General features: G+C 47.5%; 1 protein-coding gene across 1 annotated transcript in view; it reads right to left on the bottom strand.

Moving 5' to 3' along the window:
- LOC141271611 (scavenger receptor cysteine-rich domain-containing protein DMBT1-like) overlaps positions 1 to 20,538 on the bottom strand; it is a 78,808-nt gene extending 58,270 nt beyond the window's left edge. Inside the window, exon 1 of the mRNA XM_073681655.1 lies at positions 20,229 to 20,538. Coding sequence (XP_073537756.1) covers positions 20,229 to 20,538 — 310 coding nt within the window. The remainder of the gene's footprint in view (positions 1 to 20,228) is intronic.
- Between the last annotated feature and the right edge of the window lie 431 nt (positions 20,539 to 20,969).

The following is a 20,969-nucleotide window of genomic DNA, read 5'->3' as shown; positions in this document are numbered from 1 at the left end:
GGTCTGCTAAAGTTCGGGACTTGATCTTGAAGGGGGCATGGGACAATGTTACTGTTTGGAATGGGGGTGCTCAAGAGCCAGGGGCAGACACCAGGTACCCACACTTCGCAGTTCAGAGGGAGTTATTGCATCGGGTGACCAAACGAATGGGTGGTGAAATAGTGGAACAGCTATTAGTTGTAGGGCCATATCGACAGAGGGTATTAGATATTGCCCATTCACATGGTCTGGGGGGGCACCTGAGGGCCAAGAAAACTCAGGAGAGGATATTGAGGAATTTTTACTGGCCAGGGTATTACCAGGAGATCCTGAACTATTGTAGATCCTGCCCTCCACCTGCCAGATAACCGCGTCCTCCTCCCACTTCCGTAATCCTTTAATCCCCCTACCTGTGATAGAAATCCCCTATTGCCATGGACCTGGTGGGGCCCTTAGTCAAATCGACCCGGGGACACCAATACATCCTTGTGGCCATGGACTATGCGACCCGGTACCCGGAAGCAGTACCACTGAGGAACTCGTCGAGTAAGAGCATCACCAGGGAATTCGAACATATATTTGCCAGGAACGGACTGCCGATGGAGATCCTAACAGATCAAGGAACCCTGTTCATGAGCAAGGTAATGAAGTAACTGTGTAAACTCCTTCAGAGTACCCAGCTGCGAACCTCCGTTTACCATTCGTAGACAGACGGCCTGGTGGAGCGCTTTAATAAAACCTTAAAATCAATGCTCAAAAAGGTAGTAGAGAAGGACGGTCATGACAGGGACTACTTGCTACTATTCCTGCTCTTCTCGGTAAGAGAGGTCCCACATGCCTCTACAGGTTTCTACCAATTTGAGCTATTGTATGGACAACATCCGCGAGGGCTGCTGGATATTGCCAAGGAAACATTGGAAGATGCAGGAGAGGATGGCGAAAGTGATGCCTATCGTGAAGGCTCATCTCCTCCAAGCACAAGAGGCCCAGGCAAAATATAACCGGTCAGCAAGGCTGAGACAGTTCCAGCCTGGGGATCGCGTACTAGTGCTTATTCCCACCATACAGAGCAAGTTCCTGGCCAAGTGGCAATACCTGTATGAGGTGATGGAGAAACTCAGAGAAGTGAACTACAAAGTTCACCAGCCTGGCCGAAGAAAGCGGCACCAAGTGTACCATGTGAACTTGCTCAAGCCGTGGCAAGATCAGAAAATGCTTGGGGCTTCTTGTTTGGGAGCCAGTCCAAAATCCAAAGATGATGACGTCATGATAGCAGATGCTCTATCGCCGGCACAGAAGCAACAATGTAGAGAGCTGCTGCAAAGGAATCGTGACCTGTTCTCGGACCTGCCAGGGCGTATGGAGGTGGTCGAGCATGACGTGCTGATGGAAGCGCATGTTAGGGTGAACCTCAAACCCTATAGGATTCCTGAAGTCCGCCGTGAGGTAATCTCAGCTGAGGTGAAGGAAGAGGATGCCGGACCTCAGTGTGATAGAGGAATAGAAGAGGGTATGGTCGAGTCCCATCTTTCTTGTACGAAAGCCCAACGGGGAGTGGAGATTTTGTAACGACTACCGTAGGATAAATGAGGTTTCCAAGTGTGATGCACACCCGATGCCCCGGGTCGATAAACTCATCGAGAGGCTTTGACATGCGAGATATATTGCCACCCTGACAGAGGGCTACTGGCAGATCCCCATATCCCAGAGGGCCAAGGAGAAAACAGCTTTCTCAACACCTGATGGGTGCTTCCAGTACTTCTGAATGCCTTTCGGACTGCAGGGAGCACCTGCCACCTTCCAGAGGGCCATGACTCGGATCCTCAGCACACATAAGAAGTATGCTGTATCCTACCTTGATAACATTGTCATCTTTAGTAGTGTTGAGCCAGCCCCGTAGTGTTCGAGTTCGGTTCGGTTCGTCGAACACCCGCATGTTCGACGAACTGTTCGTCGAACTGTTTGTCGAACTGTTCGTCGAACACTTTCGAACACCATTTAAACCAATGGCAGGCAAACAAAAACATATAGCAACACATAGAAAACAAGTACATATAGTCATGTGAAAAGAAAAGAGGTGGAGGAGTAAAAGGAGGGGGAGACACAGATATAGGCATGTCATGCCATTCTAAAACCAAAAAAGTGCGAAGCTGACACGGCCAGTCCGTTCATGCCCGTGCCACCTCCGTGTCGCCGGGTTTGTGCCAGAGCTTCGGTGGACCCTGATGGCCAGCCCCCATCTCACAATTCTGGTGCCTGTCCGCTGGTGGGTCGAGCGCCCCCGCGGTGGGGGGGAAGTAACATCTGCAGAAGAAAGACCATCCTCCAGCCAAACTAAGATGTCTACTTCTTTTCGTGGACAATGTGATACGATCTCTTTCTTACGCACACGCCCATCGCTACAAATTCCAGATGAGGCACAAAAACAGCAGGTGCTTCAACGGATATCAAGTGCTCCTTCAAGTGGGCTCTCCTCCACCTCAACTTCAACATCACAAATACTCCAGTCCTCAGAGGTTTCGCCCCAATCGCACTTGCTTCCTCACAGCTCCCAAGTCTACAGCTGCCCATCTGAGTATGGGGTAACACAGATGGTTGAGTCTGCACAGCTGTTTACTCATACTATAGCCTGGGAAACGGAGGTCTGCTCCAGAGCTTCTGTTAATCCAGACGAGGAAATGATCTGCACTGATGCCCAGAATCTTTATAAGTCGGATCCAGGACCAGATGAAGAAGGTTCTGTGCATAATCTAGACCCTCGTTCCCAAACTGTAACTCCTGTTGGTGGAGACAATGATGAAGACGATGATGAGACTCAAATACCTGATTGGAGCGACAACTTGACTTTTCGGTCAGGGCAGGAAGAGGTTGGCTCTGAGGACGACGGGTGTGAGAACACACAGGGTGATAATGACGAGGTTGGAGATCCCACTTACTGTCAACCCACAGTCAGCCAGTCGATGAGGTCAGCAGAGGAGGTGGAAGAGGATGTGACTAACCCAGGGGATGGGGATGACTCGGTACAAGGGCCTTTGCCTGGCCTTGGGGATGTCGCGGTGGTCGGCTCCCGGGCCCGTACCCTGGGGTCACTCTTTAAAAGGGTGGATAATTGTTAATTTTATAAGAGTTTGTGACGCCACCTGTGGTATCTGGTGAGAAACACCAGCGCTGCAGCAGTCCACTGAGGCCGGTGATAAGGCAGCTCGAAGGTATAGCTCCCCACAGGTGGAGCTAGGCCTCAGGGCAGCGTATGCAGGGGGAATGCAGGACAGGCGAGACCCAGCTTGGTCAGAGCAAGAATGGGAACGGACACGGTAGTCACTTCAGTACCTTTTACTGGTGGAAATTCAGGCACATCCCGGAGCACTGTAGAGTGAAGGGTGCATATCAGGATCCTCCCCAATGAGCGGGTGTAGGGCCTCCTGTTTCTTGCCTCTGCGTAGTAAGTTTCTGACCTGCCTGGAGCTAGGCCTAACTTTGTCTCTGTCCTGCGCTGGCTGACCTTGTGGTAGGGCCTTGTCTTGGAGTTCACGCTCCCAGTATGCGGAGCCTAAGCGTCTCATGGCTCTGTTTCGTATCAGCACCTTAGCGATCCTGGGACTTGTAGTTCTCCAGGGATTCCTGCTCTGCCTTACTGGGTCATAGAGATCACGGTAAGCTCGGATCCGGTGTCCGGTAAATGCTTCGAGGTGAGCTGGTTAAGCTCCTCTGCCCCTTATGTACTAACTCGCCACTTGCCTTCAGCCTACTCGGGCCCTCACTAGGCTATACACACTAATGGCAGCTTGCCGCGCTTCACCGATCTTATGGCGCCGGAACACCTTAAGCTCTAACTGGGCTCCCTGAATCTAGCTAGCAGGAGCCTCGTGCTCCACGGCTGAACTATTAACTGAGTTCTCTAGACTAGACTGAGCTCCACTGCAGACTGACCTCTCTTAGGCTTCTCTACTGCAGGAACTCTTCAGAGAAACTGAACTGCCTAGCTCCACCTTCCCTATTTATATCCCTAACGGGCTCCCTCTGCTGATCTAAGGTGGAAGGTGGAGATGTGTGAATGTTTATGGGGGCCTCTTGTGGAGGACTCCATTAATGCACTCTTCTAGGATCTGTGATACCAAGCGCAGCGGGGCGTCACAGATGCTATTGACGACGAGGTTAGGTTGTGCCTTCCTGGACAGAGACGGAGTTCTGGAAGCACGTCAACAGCTGCATCCTCAACCACAACTCTACCTCTGACCACAACTCGTAGTGGCTCTTCAGGTCGCATGGGCTCTAAGCCTTACATAGCCTGGGCATTTTTTCAGATCGATAAGGATGACCCAACTCGTGTTATCTGTAATATTTGTCACCAAAAGCTAAGTAGAGGCCAAAAAATCCATAGTTTGAGTATTTCATGCATGAACCGTCACATGGATATGTAGCATAAGTTGCAGTGGGAAGCTCACTGTGCTACAATGTGGCCTAGCGGGCCGGGCCAACCACCGTCTGCCCCATCTTGTGCATCCGCGGCCTCTTCATCCTCTGTGACTGGGGGGACAGCAGTCACATGTTTTTGGACGCAGACCTCCCACCTCTTTACCCGCAACAGCCAGTGTGATTGGCAGGTCGTCATTTCATTTGGAAGTGGAAACACCTGCTGGTGTTGAGCGCTCTCCGACATCGAGAGCACCACCTTTGGATCAAGGCAACCTAACATGTCCGCCTGCATCTTCCTCACAGACCGGCAGTTTGCCGGGGACACCCTACTCAACCCCGTCTAAGCACAACAGCCAGCCCTCAGATATGGACAAGTAAAAGACCATTTCCTCCTAGCCATGACAAAGCTAAGAGGTTGAATTTCACCATCTGCAAGCTGTCGGCTACAGAAATGCTGCCTTTCCGCCTGGTGGACACAGAGGATTTTCGAGACCTTATGTCTGTCGCAGTGCCCCAGCACCAGATGCCCAGTCGGCACTACTTCTCCAAGAAATGTCTGCCTGCGCTCCACCAGCATGTCGCACACAACATCACCGCTTCTTTGAGAAACTCTGTGTGTGACAGGGTGCATTTCACCACAGACACTTGGATGAGTAGGCATGGACAGGGGCGTTACATTTCGCTGACTGGGCACTGGGTAACTATGGTGACAGCAGGACAAGGGGCTGCTGTCCAAGTCTTACTGTCCCCACGAGTTGTGCGTCAATCCTCCTCATGCGAAGTTCCTCCACTGCTTCTGCCTTCTCAACCTCCTCTCGGTCCTCCACCTGCACCCAAAGCCTGTCTGGTAATGCCACCTGCTTTCTAACTGAGCAGAAGGAATCCTGCACACCTCCTTACTATGCTGGCAGCAGGGCTCAACGGCATCAGTGTTTACTTTGAAATGTCTGGGAAATGTGAGTCACACAGCTGAGGAGTTGTGGTCAGCTCTGGAGACCCAATTTCATGAATGGTTGTCTCCACTGGACCTGCAACCAGGGAAGGCCGTGTACGACAATGCTGCAAACCTGGGTGCGGCCCTTCGCCGGGGCAATGTCACACACATGCCTTGAATCTGGTTGTCCATCAATTTTTAGCCCACTATCCCGGACTAGATGGCCTTCTGCAGAGGGCACGGTCGCTGTGTGCTCACTTCCGCCGTTCGCATCCCACAGCTCAACGACTTACATATCTACAGAAGTCGTTGGGCCTGCCAGTTCACCGGCTGAAATGCGATGTGCCGACACGGTGGAATTCAACTCTGCACATGTTGCAGCGACTGTGGTAGCACCGACAAGCCCTGGTGCAATACGTTCTGACGTATAGCCTGGGCAAACGAGATCCAGAGGTGGGGCAAATCACGCTGCAGGAGTGGTCTCAGATCAGGGACTTATGAAGTTGATGCGCCCCCTTGGCCGTGGGGTACCCGGAGCTGGGCTGGTAGACGCTGGGGGTTGTACTCACTGTGGCGGTGAACCGGTCCGTGACCCAGGACGGTCAATCCAAGGGTAATTTGTATATATGGGTTTAATAATGTCCGAATACGCCACCTGTGGTGTGCGGCCAAATGGGCCGCCGCTGCGGAACAGTCCTCTGAAGCTGGTGGTTTTGCAGCAATGGTAATATTACTCCCCACAGGAAGAGTGTAGCTTCAGGGCAGTGTGGGGGGATGATAGTGGTTGTAGTGCAGGGAGTCAGTAATGAACACAGTGTCCGTGTGATGCAGTCCCAAAATTTTTACTCACAGTTGTTGCAGTCCAGATTACAGGTACCAGAGCAATCTCCCCCGTCGTGTAGTGCGTACTCAGTGAGGGGCTCAGTCCACCCCCAGATAGCTCCGGAGTACTTAGCAGGACCCCTTTCTGTGTGTCCTTTCTCTGTTCTTCTCCCTGCACCTCACACCCAGTGACACTTCTATCCGGTATCCTCGGGCCATGGCGGGCGACGTGTGTTCCGTCCCCTGGGTCCTATGTGGCTACCTTCTTAGTGAGACTGGTGTGGACTTTGGCCTGCAGTACATGAAATGCTGCAGCCTCCAGTTTCTAGTTGAGCCTTGCTGATTCTCCGCTAGTTGAGGGACCGGTTCCCCTTATCTTGACTGACCCCTCTACCTCCTGGTAGCAGCGGGCGTACGGGTGGCCTTCTGCATGGCCCGTACCCCTAGGGTCTCTTCGGTTCCTGGAGCCTTCCTGCTCCCACTCCTCTCTTCTCTCCTTCAGTCCTGGGCCTCCCAGGCTAGGCCCACCTCCGGAGCAGAGCTTATGCAGAGCCTCTGCTCCTGTCACTTCTCCTCCTCTGACTGGCTTGCTCTTTCTAAGATGGCTTCCTATTTATACTCTCCCTGTCATGTGCTCCCCTAAGCACTCACTACATAGTACCCTCCCGCCAGCTAGGGACCTGGGACTGTTCTCTCCCTTAGGAGCAATCTCGCCCTACCCCCCCCCACTGCGGGTATGTGTTGGATGCAGGTGTTAGGGTCCCGAGTCATACTCCTTCCTTACCTGAGGGTGAGATACCACACCTCTGAGTGAGAGGCAGTAACTCTGTGGCGACTGAACCCTCAGGGGCGCCACACTCCCTTCAGCACAGTTTTGAAATGGCGACGAAGATGTTTAGTGCTGACGACGATGCCATTATCAGCATGACTATTCCGGTAATTTACATGCTGGAGCACAAATTTAACAGAATTCAGAGTCAGGTGGTGGGACAAGAGGAGGTGGAGGAAGTAGAGGAGGAGTCGTATGCGGAAGGGATAACATCTCCAAGGTCCAGACGGTCGGCAGCACCAAGGCGGCAGGCATGGGAGGGTGGGGGAGAGGGATTAACCAAGGCGCATGGTAGCAGCCAAACTGTTGAGGAAGGTGCAGGAGCAGAGGAAGAAGTGGAGGACGAACTGGCGATGGGCATGGAAGACTCATTAGATGAGGGAGACCTTGATCACATTTCTGTTGTGCGAGGTTGGGGGGAGAGGGCAGAGGAAGGAAGCATAATTCTTACCTCGCTACCAACACAACAAGGACTTGGTCCTCCTGGATGCGCAAGACACTTGAGTGCCTTCTTGCTGCACTACCTGCAACATGACCCTCGGATTGTCAGAATTCGAAGTAATCCCAACTACTGGGTTGCCACACTCTTAGATCCCCGGTACAAAAGTAAATTTGCCGAAATAATTCCTGCCATAGAAAGGGAATCACGCATGCAGGAGTATCTGCAAATGCTGTTGCAGAATCTTACATGTGCTTTTCCACAAAACACCAATGGTGCACGTAGTGAATCTCACAGTTCTAACTTGCCAACCGTGGGACTGTCGAGTCTTCATCACTCAAACCGTAACACAGTATCTGCTGGTAACAGCAATTTTGTAGAATGGTTTCACCACTTTTTTAGACCATCCTTTGCAAGGCCACAGGAGACAAGAAGTCTGACACATAGTCAACGCCTAGAGAGGATGGTACAGGAGTATCTCCAAGTGAACATCGAAGCCATGACTGTGTCACTGGACCCTTGCTCATTTTGGGATTCCGATCTGGAAAAATGGCCGGAGCTCGCCACTCACGCCTTGGAGATCTTGTCATACCCTGTTTACTCAGAGGTCTGCTCCAAAGCTTCAGTGTCTGCTAGTCAGCGTAGAATTTTTAACTGCATCTAGCCTAGGAAATACTTTGGGCGTAGAAGCCCAGCTGCGAAGCAAGCTGCACCGCCTGTGTATCTAATAACAATTTTTAAATGCATCTAGCCTAGGCAGACTGTGGGGACCCCCAACCAAACCCAGATGCTCAGCCCCCCTACCGCCCCCCTTTCCTTGACAATACAATAATGTAACTCTTACAACTGGATGGGTTCACAGCTTCATTAACTCTTTATACTCATTCCATTAGAAAGGCATTTTATTTCTAAAATAATTCAGCTTGTTGCAGCATGCCCTGGGTCTCCTTTCTATTTCCAGGCCACGGAGGACCTTGCGTACTCGTATGCAGGACTCTGACCCCCACCCATCACTCTTAACGCTTGTTCCACTCCGTCCTGGAGTCCTGACAGGAATATGTCCAGTCCAATATCCATTAAGTGAACACCGCCGGGCCGTATGAGGCCTGCTTTATCTCCTTCCAGTTGTCGGTATCATATCACTACACCGCCTCTGTCTCTTCTAAATTTTGCCATCCAAATATTTATTACCCACCTTGTCCGTTCGATGGCCGTGATGTCTCGCACACCTTGCCATACCGCTATCGGCACAATCTCTGACCATACTATAGTTAGTGTTGCGAAAAATTCTCTGAAGCGCCCAGTGTCTAGTTTCATTATTGCCATTAGTTATGTGCTCTTGTGATGACTTAGGTTGTTTCCCCCGGCCTGTATAACTCAGATGACTAGACCTCTTGCCTCTCTCCCTACTTTGATTACCTTTATTAGTACCTGTGGCCATAGCAGGCCTCTAATACCTCTCCAGTTGAAATAGGTGTTATGAAACTCTAATTTCCTCCCGCCTGGGCGGACTTTCGCCCTTTAATCTGCCCAATATATATACGAGTGGCCTTTCACCCACACTGTTGGCTTAGCGTCACCTGTAAAAGAAACAAACCACGTTAGGATAACAAGTCCGGATCGCCATCTCCCTATCCTCTGAACTTCCGTTTCTGACAGTTCTGCTCTTGCTGCTTCCGTGGCAGCACCTATGCGGATTGAGTGTGTCCCGTAATCTTTGGGGTGGTTCACTGCCAATGTTATGCATTTATTAAATATAGCTTGGAACTGGTATCTTGATAATGGCGTTCCATCAATGTGTGATAGGAAGAAATTACTTTGTGATCTGATGGTTATATATGTTTTTACTATTGTTACCCGACTCACTGTACCGTTTGTGGGTTGTAGAAGTACCCAAGTGCCCTTGCCCGCTGGAACCGTTTTCGACTGGCGTATGAGTAGACGTATTGCATTATTGGCTATGACTACGTCCTGGTGTAATAAGCCTCCACTGGTGGTAATTTTGGATTGAGGGACTAATTTGCTTATGCATAGCGCCACGAAGAAGGCGATAGCAAATGCAGTAGACAGTAGTGTTGCTTCAAATTGTGAGTGTCATGTTAATGGTGTTAGGGATATGATGTGAGAAATCAGTTTTAGCGACACGGGACCGGACGTCTACACTCCTGACTTGGCTGACCTCTTTTCCACCCTACTCTGGTCAGACACCGCTGCGCTGACGCCCCTGATATGCCCCTTATCATTAGCTGGTGGAGAAATTCTATGGTGACTTGTGATCTGGCTTGTTCACATTGGTCAACCCGTCTGCCTGCTACTAGTCGTGTCCACTCTTCCCATGCCTTACCGTATGCTTGCCACGTCGACGGGGCAACTGACGCTCTGATTAATGGCATCAACTATTCGCCAAAAGATCCCATAGGGAGGGTGGGAAACTGTTGACCGATGGGTGGGCATTGGGGAAGAGCTCTGTGAAAATCTGCCAATTGAATTGTGATAAAGCGTTAGCAGCAGCTTTAGACCCCAAAGCATCATGGCTAGCGCGGACCCATGCATTGTGTTTTAGGCACAGGAATGCTTGCCGGCGTAGTAGACCTAGCACTGGGAGAGAGGATGATGCCATCTTATTAATGCAGTGCGCTAGGCTGGTGTTTTTTGTTATGAAGCGTATATTTTTGTTAGCCAGGCACGCGCCCCATATTTCTATTGCTACCACTATTGGGAAGAAAAATTATTTTCAGGGCTAGATGGAGCTAAAAATTATTATTAATTTCAAAGCTGGTGGAGCTTGGTATAGATGGCCTAATACAATGAGTACTGCACACTGCTACAAGCCCAAATATTTATTCAGAGCTAGAAGCAGATAAAAATTACTTTTAATTTGCAACCTGGTGGAGCTTAGTATAGATGGACTAATAGACCAAGTCCCACACACTGCTACAAGCTCAAATATTTTTTCAGAGCTAGATGCAGATAAAAATTATTTTTAATTTGCAACCTGGTGGAGGTTAGTATAGATGAACTAATAAACCAAGTCCCACACACTGCTACAAGCCCAAATATTTTTAAAGAGCTAGATGCAGATAAAAATTATTTTTAATTTGCAACCTGGAGGAGGTTAGTATAGATGGACTAATAGAACAAGTCCCACACACTGCTACAAGCCGAAATATTTTTTCAGAGCTAGATAAAGAAAAAAATTATATGGAATTTGCAACCAGGTGGTGGTTAGTATAGATGGACTAATAGAACAAGTCCCACACACTGCTACAAGCCGAAATATTTTTTCAGAGATAGATGCAGAAAACAATTATACTGAATTTGCAATCTGGTGGAGGTTAGTATAGATGGACTAATAGAACAAGTCCCACACACTGCTACAAGCCCAAATATTTTTTCAGAGCTAGATGCAGATAAAAATTATATTGAATTTGCAACCTGGTGGAGGTTTGTATAGATGGACTAATAGAACAAGTCTCAGACACTGCTACAAGCCGAAATATTTTTTCAGAGCTAGATGCAGAAAAAAATTATATTGAATTTGCAACCTTGTGGAGGTTAGTATAGATGGACTAATAGAATAAGTTCCGCACACTGCTACAAGCCGAAATATTTTTTCAGAGCTAGATGCAGATAAAAAAGATATTGAATTTTCAACCTGGTGGAGGTTAGTACAGATGGACTAATAGAACAAGTCTCACACACTGCTACAAGCCGAAATATTTTTTCAGAGCTAGATGCAGAAAAAAATTATATTGAATTTGCAACCTGGTGGAGGTTAGTATAGATGGACTAATAGAACAAGTCCCACACACCGCTACAAGCCGAAGCCCAAATATTTTCTCAGAGCTAGATGCAGATAAAAATTATATTGAATATGCAACCTGGTGGAGGCTAGTATAGATGGACTAATAGATCAAGTCCCACACACTGTTACAAGCCGAAATATTTTTTCAGAGCTAGATGCAGATAAAAATTATATTGAATTTGCAACCTGGTGGAGGTTAGTATAGATGGACTAATAGAATGATGCTATGCCCAAAAGGTTTTACTTCACTAGGTGCAGTAAAAAAATTGGTATTCTATTCACAGGTGGTGTAGCTTGCAACACAGATAGGCTACTCCACTGACTAACACACTCTGCAATAGGCCAAAAAGGATTAGCTTTGCTAGATTTAGCCAAATGCTGTGAAAAAAACTTGCACAGCACTCAAACAAACCTGCCTGGCAAAAAGTGATAGGAACTGATGTAACCTAGCCCTCAAAAGGACTGCAATTACAATTAGTCTTTACTCCCAACCTATCTATTTAAGAGCACAGACCTGCCTGATAAAAGTGATAGGAACTGATGTAACCTAGCCCTGAAAAGGACTGCAATTACAATTAGTCTTTACTCCCAACCTATCTATTTAAGAGCACAGACCTGCCTGATAAAAGTCGTAGGAAATCATGTAACCTAGTCCTTAAAAGGATTGCAATCACAACTATTCCCTACTCCCAAGCTATCTTTAGATTTGTGCGAAAATTGGCTTGAAATTAACAAAGTATAGCGCACACAACAACAGCGGTGCCGTCTAACATGCCGCTGCAGCAGTGAGAAAATGGTTGCGACGGGGAAAATGGCTGGGTCTTATAGGGCAAGTACATGTGACATACACTGCCAATGACACATGCCCTTGCTTGTGTGAAAAAGCCTTAGTTACTTACCGGTAACGGGATTTTTCGGAGCCCATGACAGCACCACGTGAGAGAGAGGATCTGCCCATCAAGGACAGGAAACCTACAGGTTAAAAAGGGCGGCCCTCTCTTTCCGCCTCAGTTTAGTTAACAGAGCATGAGAGTACCGCCAAGGTTAGTTATAACAAAACATAATCACATTAAGTACATTACTTTTCATCAATTTCCCACAAGGGTGCACAAAAAGAAATCAAATCTACAGGAGTGCACAACACCAGTGAAGGGAGGGAATATACGGGTGCTGTCATGGGCTCACAAAAATCCCGTTACCGGTAAGTAACTAAGGCTTTATTCGGTCATCCATGACAGCACCATGTGAGAGAATTACAGAGACGAAGGAAATTAGGGAGGGACCACAGCTTGAAGCACCCTTCTCCCGAAAGTGAGATCTGCAGAGCCACCCAGATCCAATCAATAGTGCCTATAGAAAGTAGAGGGAGAAGACCAAGTGGCAGCCTTACAAATCTCCTCAATGGAAAGCCCTGTCTTCTCCGCCCAGGAGGTTGACACCGCTCTGGTAGAATGCGCCCTCAATCCCTCCGGTATCTCTTTATCCCCTGAGGAGTATGCGAGGGAAATGGCCTCCTTGATCCATCTAGCGATTGTAGCCTTTGAGGCCTTACAACCCTTCCTAGCCCCCTGATAGCAAATAAATAGGGACTTATCCTTTCTAAAGCCATGTGATACTTCTAAGTACCTTAGTACGCACCTCCTAACGTCTAAAGTGTGAAGTCTCTCCTCTTTTTGATTTTTGGGCGGAAAGAAAAAAGTTGGGAGAACTATTTTCTGGGTTCTATGGAATCGAGTGGCCACTTTAGGAAGAAAGGCTGGATCAGGTTTTAATATAATCCTATCGTCCAGAATTTGCGTGAATGGAGAGCATATTGAAAGGGCCTGTATGTCACTGACTCTCCTGGCTGAAGTTAGGGCTACTAACAGGACCGTCTTTAGGAAAATAATTTTGGGGGAGACTAAATCTAGTGGCTCAAAAGGAGGACTGGTCAAGGCATCTAAGACATAATTCAAATCCCAGGGAGACATCTTTGCTTTGGTAATGGGTCTACACCTAAAGGAAGCTTTTATAAAACGGCCTATCCAATAGTTATCTGCAATATTGGAAGAAAATAAAGCTCCCAACGCCGACACCTGTACTTTCAAGGTACTGGTAGTGAGACCTAATTCTAAGCCTCGCTGCAGAAATTCCAGAATTTTCCCAATAGGGGGCCCCTCCTCCACCTTAACTTCTGCAAAGGACAGAAACTTCCTCCAGGTCCTGGCATAAATACGGGTGGTAACAGGTTTTCTGCTAGCCAGGAGAGTATTCACTACATTTGTGGGGAATCCTTTGTTGGTCAATAACACCCTCTCAAATTCCACGCCGTCAAGTGTAGACTCGGGGTTGGAGGATGGGAAAGTGGCCCTTGAGTGAGGAGGTCCGGAATCTCCGGAAGAACCCAGGGTTCTGATATGGACATCTTCCGGAGACAAGGGAACCACGGTCTTTTGGGCCAAAAGGGACATACGAGTATCACTCTGGCCCGGTCTGCCCTGATCTTTTTTATCACCGCTGGGAGCAGGATCATGGGAGGGAAGGCATATACCAGAGGAAACCTCCAGGGAACCATAAAGGCGTCCACTGCCAGGGGTCCTTCTCTGGGGTCTAAGGAAAAAAATTTTTCCACTTTCCGATTGGCTCTTGTTGCGAATAAGTCCACAGACGGAAGGCCCCACATCTCTACGATTCTGGAGAATATTTGTGTATTTAGGGACCACTCTCCTTCTTTTACAGAAGTACGGCTGAGGAAATCCGCTGTGATGTTTTCCTTGCCTTTTAGATGAATAGACGAAAGAGAGAGACAGTGATCTTCAGCTTTCAGCAGAAGTGCGTTCGCTACCCTCATCAAGTTTCTTGAGCGGGTTCCCCCTTGGTGGTTTATGTAAGCTACCGTGACTTGATTGTCCGAGAGTACACGGACATGCAGGTCCTGAAAATATATAAGGAACTCGTTGAACGCATGCTGCACCGCCAGAAGCTCCTTAACATTTGATGACAACTGTTGCTCACTGCTTGACCAGGTTCCCTGCACTAATTTCCCTTCAAAGTGAGCTCCCCAACCTGTAGCACTTGCATCAGTGGACAAGACTGCAGTTGGACTACATTCCCAGGGAACCCCTTTAGCAAGATTGTCTTGTCGTAACCACCAACGAAGGGACCATATGGCACGAGGACCTAGCGTAAACTTATGGTCTAGATGCCCCTCTAAAGCTGCGTTATTGTACAACACATCCCACTGAAAGGCTCTTGAATGCAATTGTGACCAACGAACCACAGGAAAAGTGGAGGTGAAGGTTCCCAATAGTGACATGGCCTTACGGAATGACATAGAAGGTTTACGTATACATTGTTCTACCAACTCCCGGATTCTATCAATTTTCTCTTCTGGAAGACAACATAGCTGTTTCCTGGAATCTATTATGACCCCCAGATATTGTTGTACCTTGAGTGGAGATAGTCTAGATTTTTCTAAATTTAGAAACCACCCCAAACTCTTTAAGACCGACATGATCTCCTGCAGGTGGGTCTCGCATTGAACCAACGAATTCCCCACTATCAGGAGATCATCCAGGTAAGGGATAATTAGAATGTCCCTTTCTCTTATATGGGCCATAACTTCCGCCATTACTTTAGTAAAAACCCGTGGGGCTATAGCTAAACCGAAGGGGAGTGCAGTGTATTGGAAGTGTTTAACCACCCCATCTATTTCAATGGCCAGCCTCAAGTATTTCTTGTAATCACTATGAATTGGGATATGGCAATACGCATCTTTGAGATCGAGCACGACCATATAGCAGTGGGGAAAAAGTAACTTTATTACGGATTTTAAAGACTCCATTTTAAAGGTGTGTATTTTAAGGAAATTATTCAGGGATTTCAGATTTATAATTGTCCTGAAACTTCCATCCGGTTTCGGAATCAAGAAGAGCGGGGAGTAGAAACCAAGACCCTTTTCAGCTTCCGGAACCTCAATCAGGACGTGCTTTCTTATTAGGGTTTGTACTTCCGAAACGAGGGCAGCTTGGCGTTCTGGGGAAGAACTGGAGGGAACAACCATGAACCTTTTGTGAGGCAATGCTTTAAATTGAAACTTAAGACCATACTTAATCAGGCTCAAAATCCAATTACTATGAGAAATCTGTTCCCAAGCTGGGACAAAAAATGACAATCTCCCTCCCACCTGGGTTGATTGTGTATCCCCTGGCTTCTGCTCAATTTTTGGAGACGGACCAAAAGAGTAGACCTCTACCTTTTCGACCTCTTTCATCAGACTTGTCTTGCTCCCTGAAATATCTCTTCCGGAAAAATTTCCTCTTCCGGAATGATCTCTTAAAGGAGGGTAGAGGAACTGATGGAAACCCCTTCTTAGGGTCCCCCGCTTTCTCCAATAAGTCGTCCATGGTCTGACCAAAGAGGTATTCCCCTTCACACGGGATTGTACACAGTCTGGACTTAATCTGTAAATCCCCTGGCCAGCTTTTAATCCACAAGGCTCGCCTAGCCGCATTTGACAGTGCTGCTGACTTTGCTGCCAACCTCACCGAGTCCACAGATGCATCAGCAAGAAAAGCTGCCGCCCCCTGAACCAGTGGAAGGGAAGAAATAATGTCTTTCCTAGAAGTCCCATCCTTCAACTGACTGTCTAGCTGTTCAAGCCACACCATCAGGGCTCTGGACGTACAGGTAGCTGCTACTGTTGGTCTCAGTGCTCCCGCAGCTGTCTCCCATGCCCCTTTCAGGAAAGTATCAGCCCGTCTGTCTAGGGGGTCTCTCAATGCACCCATATCATCGAATGGGAGGGAAGTTCTTTTCGCTGCTTTAGTAACAGCAACATCCAGCTTGGGTGCTTTTAACCAGGAGGAACACATAGCATCCTCAAACGGATATTTCCTTTTAAAGGATGGAGGAACACTACCCTTCTTGTCAGGCTTTCTCCACTCCTTATCAATGAGGTCTTTCACCCTTGAATTTACTGGAAAGACCCTTCTCTTCTTTAGCCCCAGACCACCAAACATAACATCCTCAGCTGACTTCTCTACCCTCGAGTCCACTATCCCCATTGTAGATCGGACGGCTTTTACTAGGGCATCGACCTCCTTCATGGGGAAGCACTATCTGTCTGGCTCACTATCAGAGGAAGAGAAGGCGGAGGAGGAAGCGACCGATAGCTCAGAGACTGAACCCGGCTGGGTTTCTTGAGGAATATGCCCAGACTCTGAACCTTGCAATGCTTTGCCTATTTCTTCCCTTATTAAAGTTCTTAGGCCTAGGGAAAAATCTGGGGTCTCCTCCGAAATCATTTTGCTGATACAAAGCTGACACAACCTTTTGCTATAAGAATCAGGGAGTGGAGAGCTGCATAAGGCACACTCTCTGTGCTTGGACTTCGAGGAACATTTCTTGCTCTAAAAGAAAGTCATAGATAGAAAAAAGGAGGAAACATTAGTAGAACTTTCACGAAGATTCCACTCACCCCACAGAACCTTCGGTACCGTAGAAGCAGAAGAATCCAGCATGCATGGCGAGGAATCACGCCGCATCGGACCGTCCTTCCTGCTCTTAGTGGTAGCTCTTCTAGTTGCACGACCAGACCCTAGCCGGGAATGACGCTGCGCCACTAGTTGTGAGGGCTCCCCAGAGGGCTGCTACTGCAGCAGATGTTGTTGCCTAGGTGACAGCTCCTGTGAATCTTCCATAGCTTACAATGTAAGAATGGGCTGGGAAGCACCTCTGTATGTTACCAGACCCTTTATATACTGGCCATACCGGTACCATGTGTGGGTGTGTGTTTCCTTTTTTTTTTTTTTTAACCTAGGAGGGCGTTACCTGCTCCTTGGTCTTCCTCCCCAGGTCCAGGTGGGATCCAGGTGGGCTACTCGCCGCCAGGTCCTCAATCCCACGCCCCGCCCCTTCCGGTGACGTCACAGGGCTTCCTGCCCGGCGCACAGGAAGTCGCGTCAGAAGGTCGCGCCCGTCACGTGCGACGCCAGCGCGACCTGGATCTCCTGCAAGCGGTAGCGAGGGGGGGGAGGAAGCCCGCTAGCGGCCCCACACCTGGCGGACATCTACCTCCCATGAGGCGATGTCGCGCCTGCCGCAACGCTCACGGAGGCGCCCCCATGAGCCCTGCCGTGGCGTCTCCAGAGGTAAGCCTGCAAGGTCCCCCATCATGGACAGGAAACCTAAACTGAGGCGGAAAGAGAGGGCCGCCCTTTTTAACCTGTAGGTTTCCTGTCCTTGATGGGCGGATCCTCTCTCTCACGTGGTGCTGTCATGGACGACCGAATAAAAAGCAGTTCGCTCCGTGTGTGCGCTGCTGATAGGCTGACAAATTGCACCTCCCCACTGTAAATGCGGAAAAGAGAAAAAAAAATGCAGAGATCCATCCCCTGCCCCTCCCCCCGCCCCGCTGTACACTCAAACTGCGTATTAACATTACTTTCAGCATTACTGAGAAAAAATCCAGTTATGATTTTGGTGCACCAACAGTTATCGAACATAACCTCGAACAGCCGAATTTTTTTTGAATCGTTCGTGTTCGCCGAGCGGCTCGAACACCGCCCAAAACAGCTCGAATTTGTGATTGGCGAACAGTTCGATTCGAACACCGCTCATCTCTAATCTTTAGCCCAGACTGGGCTAGTCATCTTCCAAAAGGTACAGGCAATTCTAGATGCTCTAAGGAAGGCAGGATTTACGATAAATCCGAGAAAATGTGCCACTGGGAAGGAGGAGGCCAAGTACTTAGTCTACGTCGTTGGGAGAGGCGAAATTAAGCCACAGGTCAATAAGATCGAGGCAATTCAGAACTGGCCACAACCACTCTGCAAGAAGCAGGTGAAAACGTTTCTTGGAATCGTGGGCTATTACAGGTGGTTTATTCCAAATTTTGCTATGATTGCCGCACAACTGACGGACCTTCTAAAAGGCACAAAATCAATGATGGCGAAATGGACGGTTTAAACTGAGATGGCGTTCCAACAGCTGAAGCTGGCACTCTGCAAGCAACCGGTACTGGTTGCAACAGACTTTGCTAAAGAGTTTGTGCTCCAGACAGATGCCTCAGAAGTTGGTATAGGAGCCGTGCTGTCACAGGAGAGAAATGAGGAAGAGCATCCCATCCTGTATGAGCTGGAAGCTCTCGTCCTGTGAGAAAAATGATTCCATTGTGGAGAATGAATGCTTAGCCATAAAATGGGCCATAGACACGCTAAGATATTACCTACTTGGCCGAAAGTTTAAATTGGTGTCAGACCATGCCCCTTTGAGATGGTTGAGGGAAAAGAAGGGTAAAAATGCCTGAGTAACTGGTTGGTTCTAAGTTCTCCAAGACTTTAATTTTCACGTAGAGCATAGACCCGGGAAGTTACACGCTAATTCTGATGCCCTGTCCAGAATTCCCTGCTTGGTGTCTGAAGGTGCCCAAACCCCCGGCTTTGGGCAGAGGGGGGGAATATGTGATAGAGTCACTGGTATTATATGCGAGGGGAGGTATGTGCCAATCAGGATGCTCTCCTGCGTGAACTGAGACCTACTGAATTTCTACCAGCATGTTATATGCTGGGGTTTACCTCTTTTCAAGGGTATGGTTTTATGGGAATGATGTAGAGATGGGAGGGAAGTCATTCCCCATACCTCCACCTCAGGGTGTGGCTGAGCAAGCTTTAAATTTTCAGTCCTGTTTTTTTTTCTCTGTGTTGTGTTTGGAGAGGCAAGGTCTCCAGACTGGACACCCATAGCTCAGGAAGGAGTTGAAGGCAGGACATAACCTGTGTGGGTGAACCGCTCACACACATATGGACTGTGCTATCGTTTATCTTTTGTTTTGTTGTTTTGCAAGTAAGGCCGTGTTTATTGTTGCTGGAGTTGCAGGGCTTTATACCATATAATAAAGCCTGCAGAGAAAACCAGGTTCCTGAGTCTACTTCCGGAATCGGCCGAGCGAGTCGAGCTACCACACGTTATAAAGGGAGAACACAGGAATCATTATCAGCAGTATAAGGAACACAATAAAACTCAATATAAGTCTCAAAAAAATTTACATTTTTGGTGACTGAAGAGGTGAATAAAATAAATTTGCCCAAAAGGAAATAAAGGATGCCCAAATACAAAGCATAGATGTAAATATATATCATGGCAATGGATATAATATAAAATCCCAACACTCGATATAAAAGAAAGTTGGTTGAGGAAAATTGTAAAGGAAACAGGAAAAAGTCCCAGCCCCAATATATTAAATGGGAGGTAGCAGGTATTTTTAGCCTGAGTAAAACTGTACTAAATAAGGCATCAGATACCCGGCACTACATGGCAAATCTATTTCATCCCCGCTCAAGATCGCCTTGCGGGTGCACTACTGATGGATGGTTAGGACAACGCTCCCCATAAGATGTCTGCTGTAAATACCAATTGACAGCAATATTTTACAGGTTAACAGCCGCATCAAGAGCTGAGCTGGACCTGCATCCAATTCAGGGGGCCGACATATGACATACCAGTACATCATATGACACTAAGGATTTAGATGAATTGGTAAACCCTCACGTGAGCAGCCACTTGTTCAATGACAGTAGTCTAGCCCTTTTTTTGAAACAGAAATGGGTTTTATTGGTGGGACCTGATTGTGACAGAGCATGTTTGTACATGAGATTTACTTGTGCTTTGACAAGTATGCAAAAAAATATTAACAGGAAAGTATTAAAAAATATATATAGTAGAATATTAAAAATGAATACAAGAAGTGTTAAAAGGTTAAAATGTGCTTTATAAGGTTGCTGCCAGGGTTGGGATGTTGGTGACCTCACAAAGGAATCCTCTTCAAATATAAAACCAATTAGTATCTAGGGGTTAATGGGGCAGAAATCAAGGTGACTCCAATCCACTAAGATTCTCTTAATAGGGCAAATTCTTGTTTGTAGCACCATTAGTGGTAGAAAACATGACATATGATCTGCATAAACATATCTGCAAAACACATCTTAACAAATGACTGAATACGTTTTCATCCGTCCGACTATACCTGAGCAGACGACGCCAGCATCTTCATTGTGTCCACAGTTATGTACTGTGAATGGTTGGTGTGGACAATCCCATACGTGTTGTTCATTACCGGTACATTGCACATCATCCAATACAATTAATCCTTGTCCTTGTCCAAATGCAGCACTGCCATTAAATGCAAGAGCTTGGCCACAATTTAACTGCCGGCATACAACTTGTGCAGCACTAATATCCCAATAATCATCACACACAGTTCCCCATGCTCCATTATAGAGGATTTCAACACGACCATTACATTGACCATTGCCATTTACCAGTCTTAAAGACATGCCTAAACCTAAAAAAAAAGGAGAATGGTAATTCCACTGTTTAGGCAGATCAGGGGCTCTCCAAACGAGACAAGGCATTAACCAACGATTTCAGCAAATTTTGAGTTCCAAACATCAAATAACTCTCTTTCCCTTCTGAGCCATGGTGTGTGACCAAACAGTACTTTTTTTTCACATATGAAGTATCAGTATACTCAGGAGAAATTGTACAATAATTTTTATGGATTAATTTATCTTATTTCACTTGTAAAATAAAAAAAATTGGGGCTAAAACCACATTTTTGTCAGAAAAGTTAGATTTTTTTATTGTCACAGCTCAACGTTATAAAATTCTGTGAAGCACCTAGGGGGTCAATGTGTTCACCACATATTTAGCTAAATTCCTTGAGGGGTGTAGTTTCCAAAATCGGGGGAATGTATAATTAATCCTA

This window comes from Phyllobates terribilis, unplaced genomic scaffold (assembly GCF_046119375.1).
Source record: "Phyllobates terribilis strain yellow unplaced genomic scaffold, ASM4611937v1 Scaffold_5__5_contigs__length_657084704, whole genome shotgun sequence".
In the NCBI taxonomy this organism is placed as follows: domain Eukaryota; kingdom Metazoa; phylum Chordata; class Amphibia; order Anura; family Dendrobatidae; genus Phyllobates; species Phyllobates terribilis.
The sequence above is the reverse complement of the archived record's forward strand: the minus strand, read 5'-3'. Positions and strand labels throughout refer to the sequence as shown.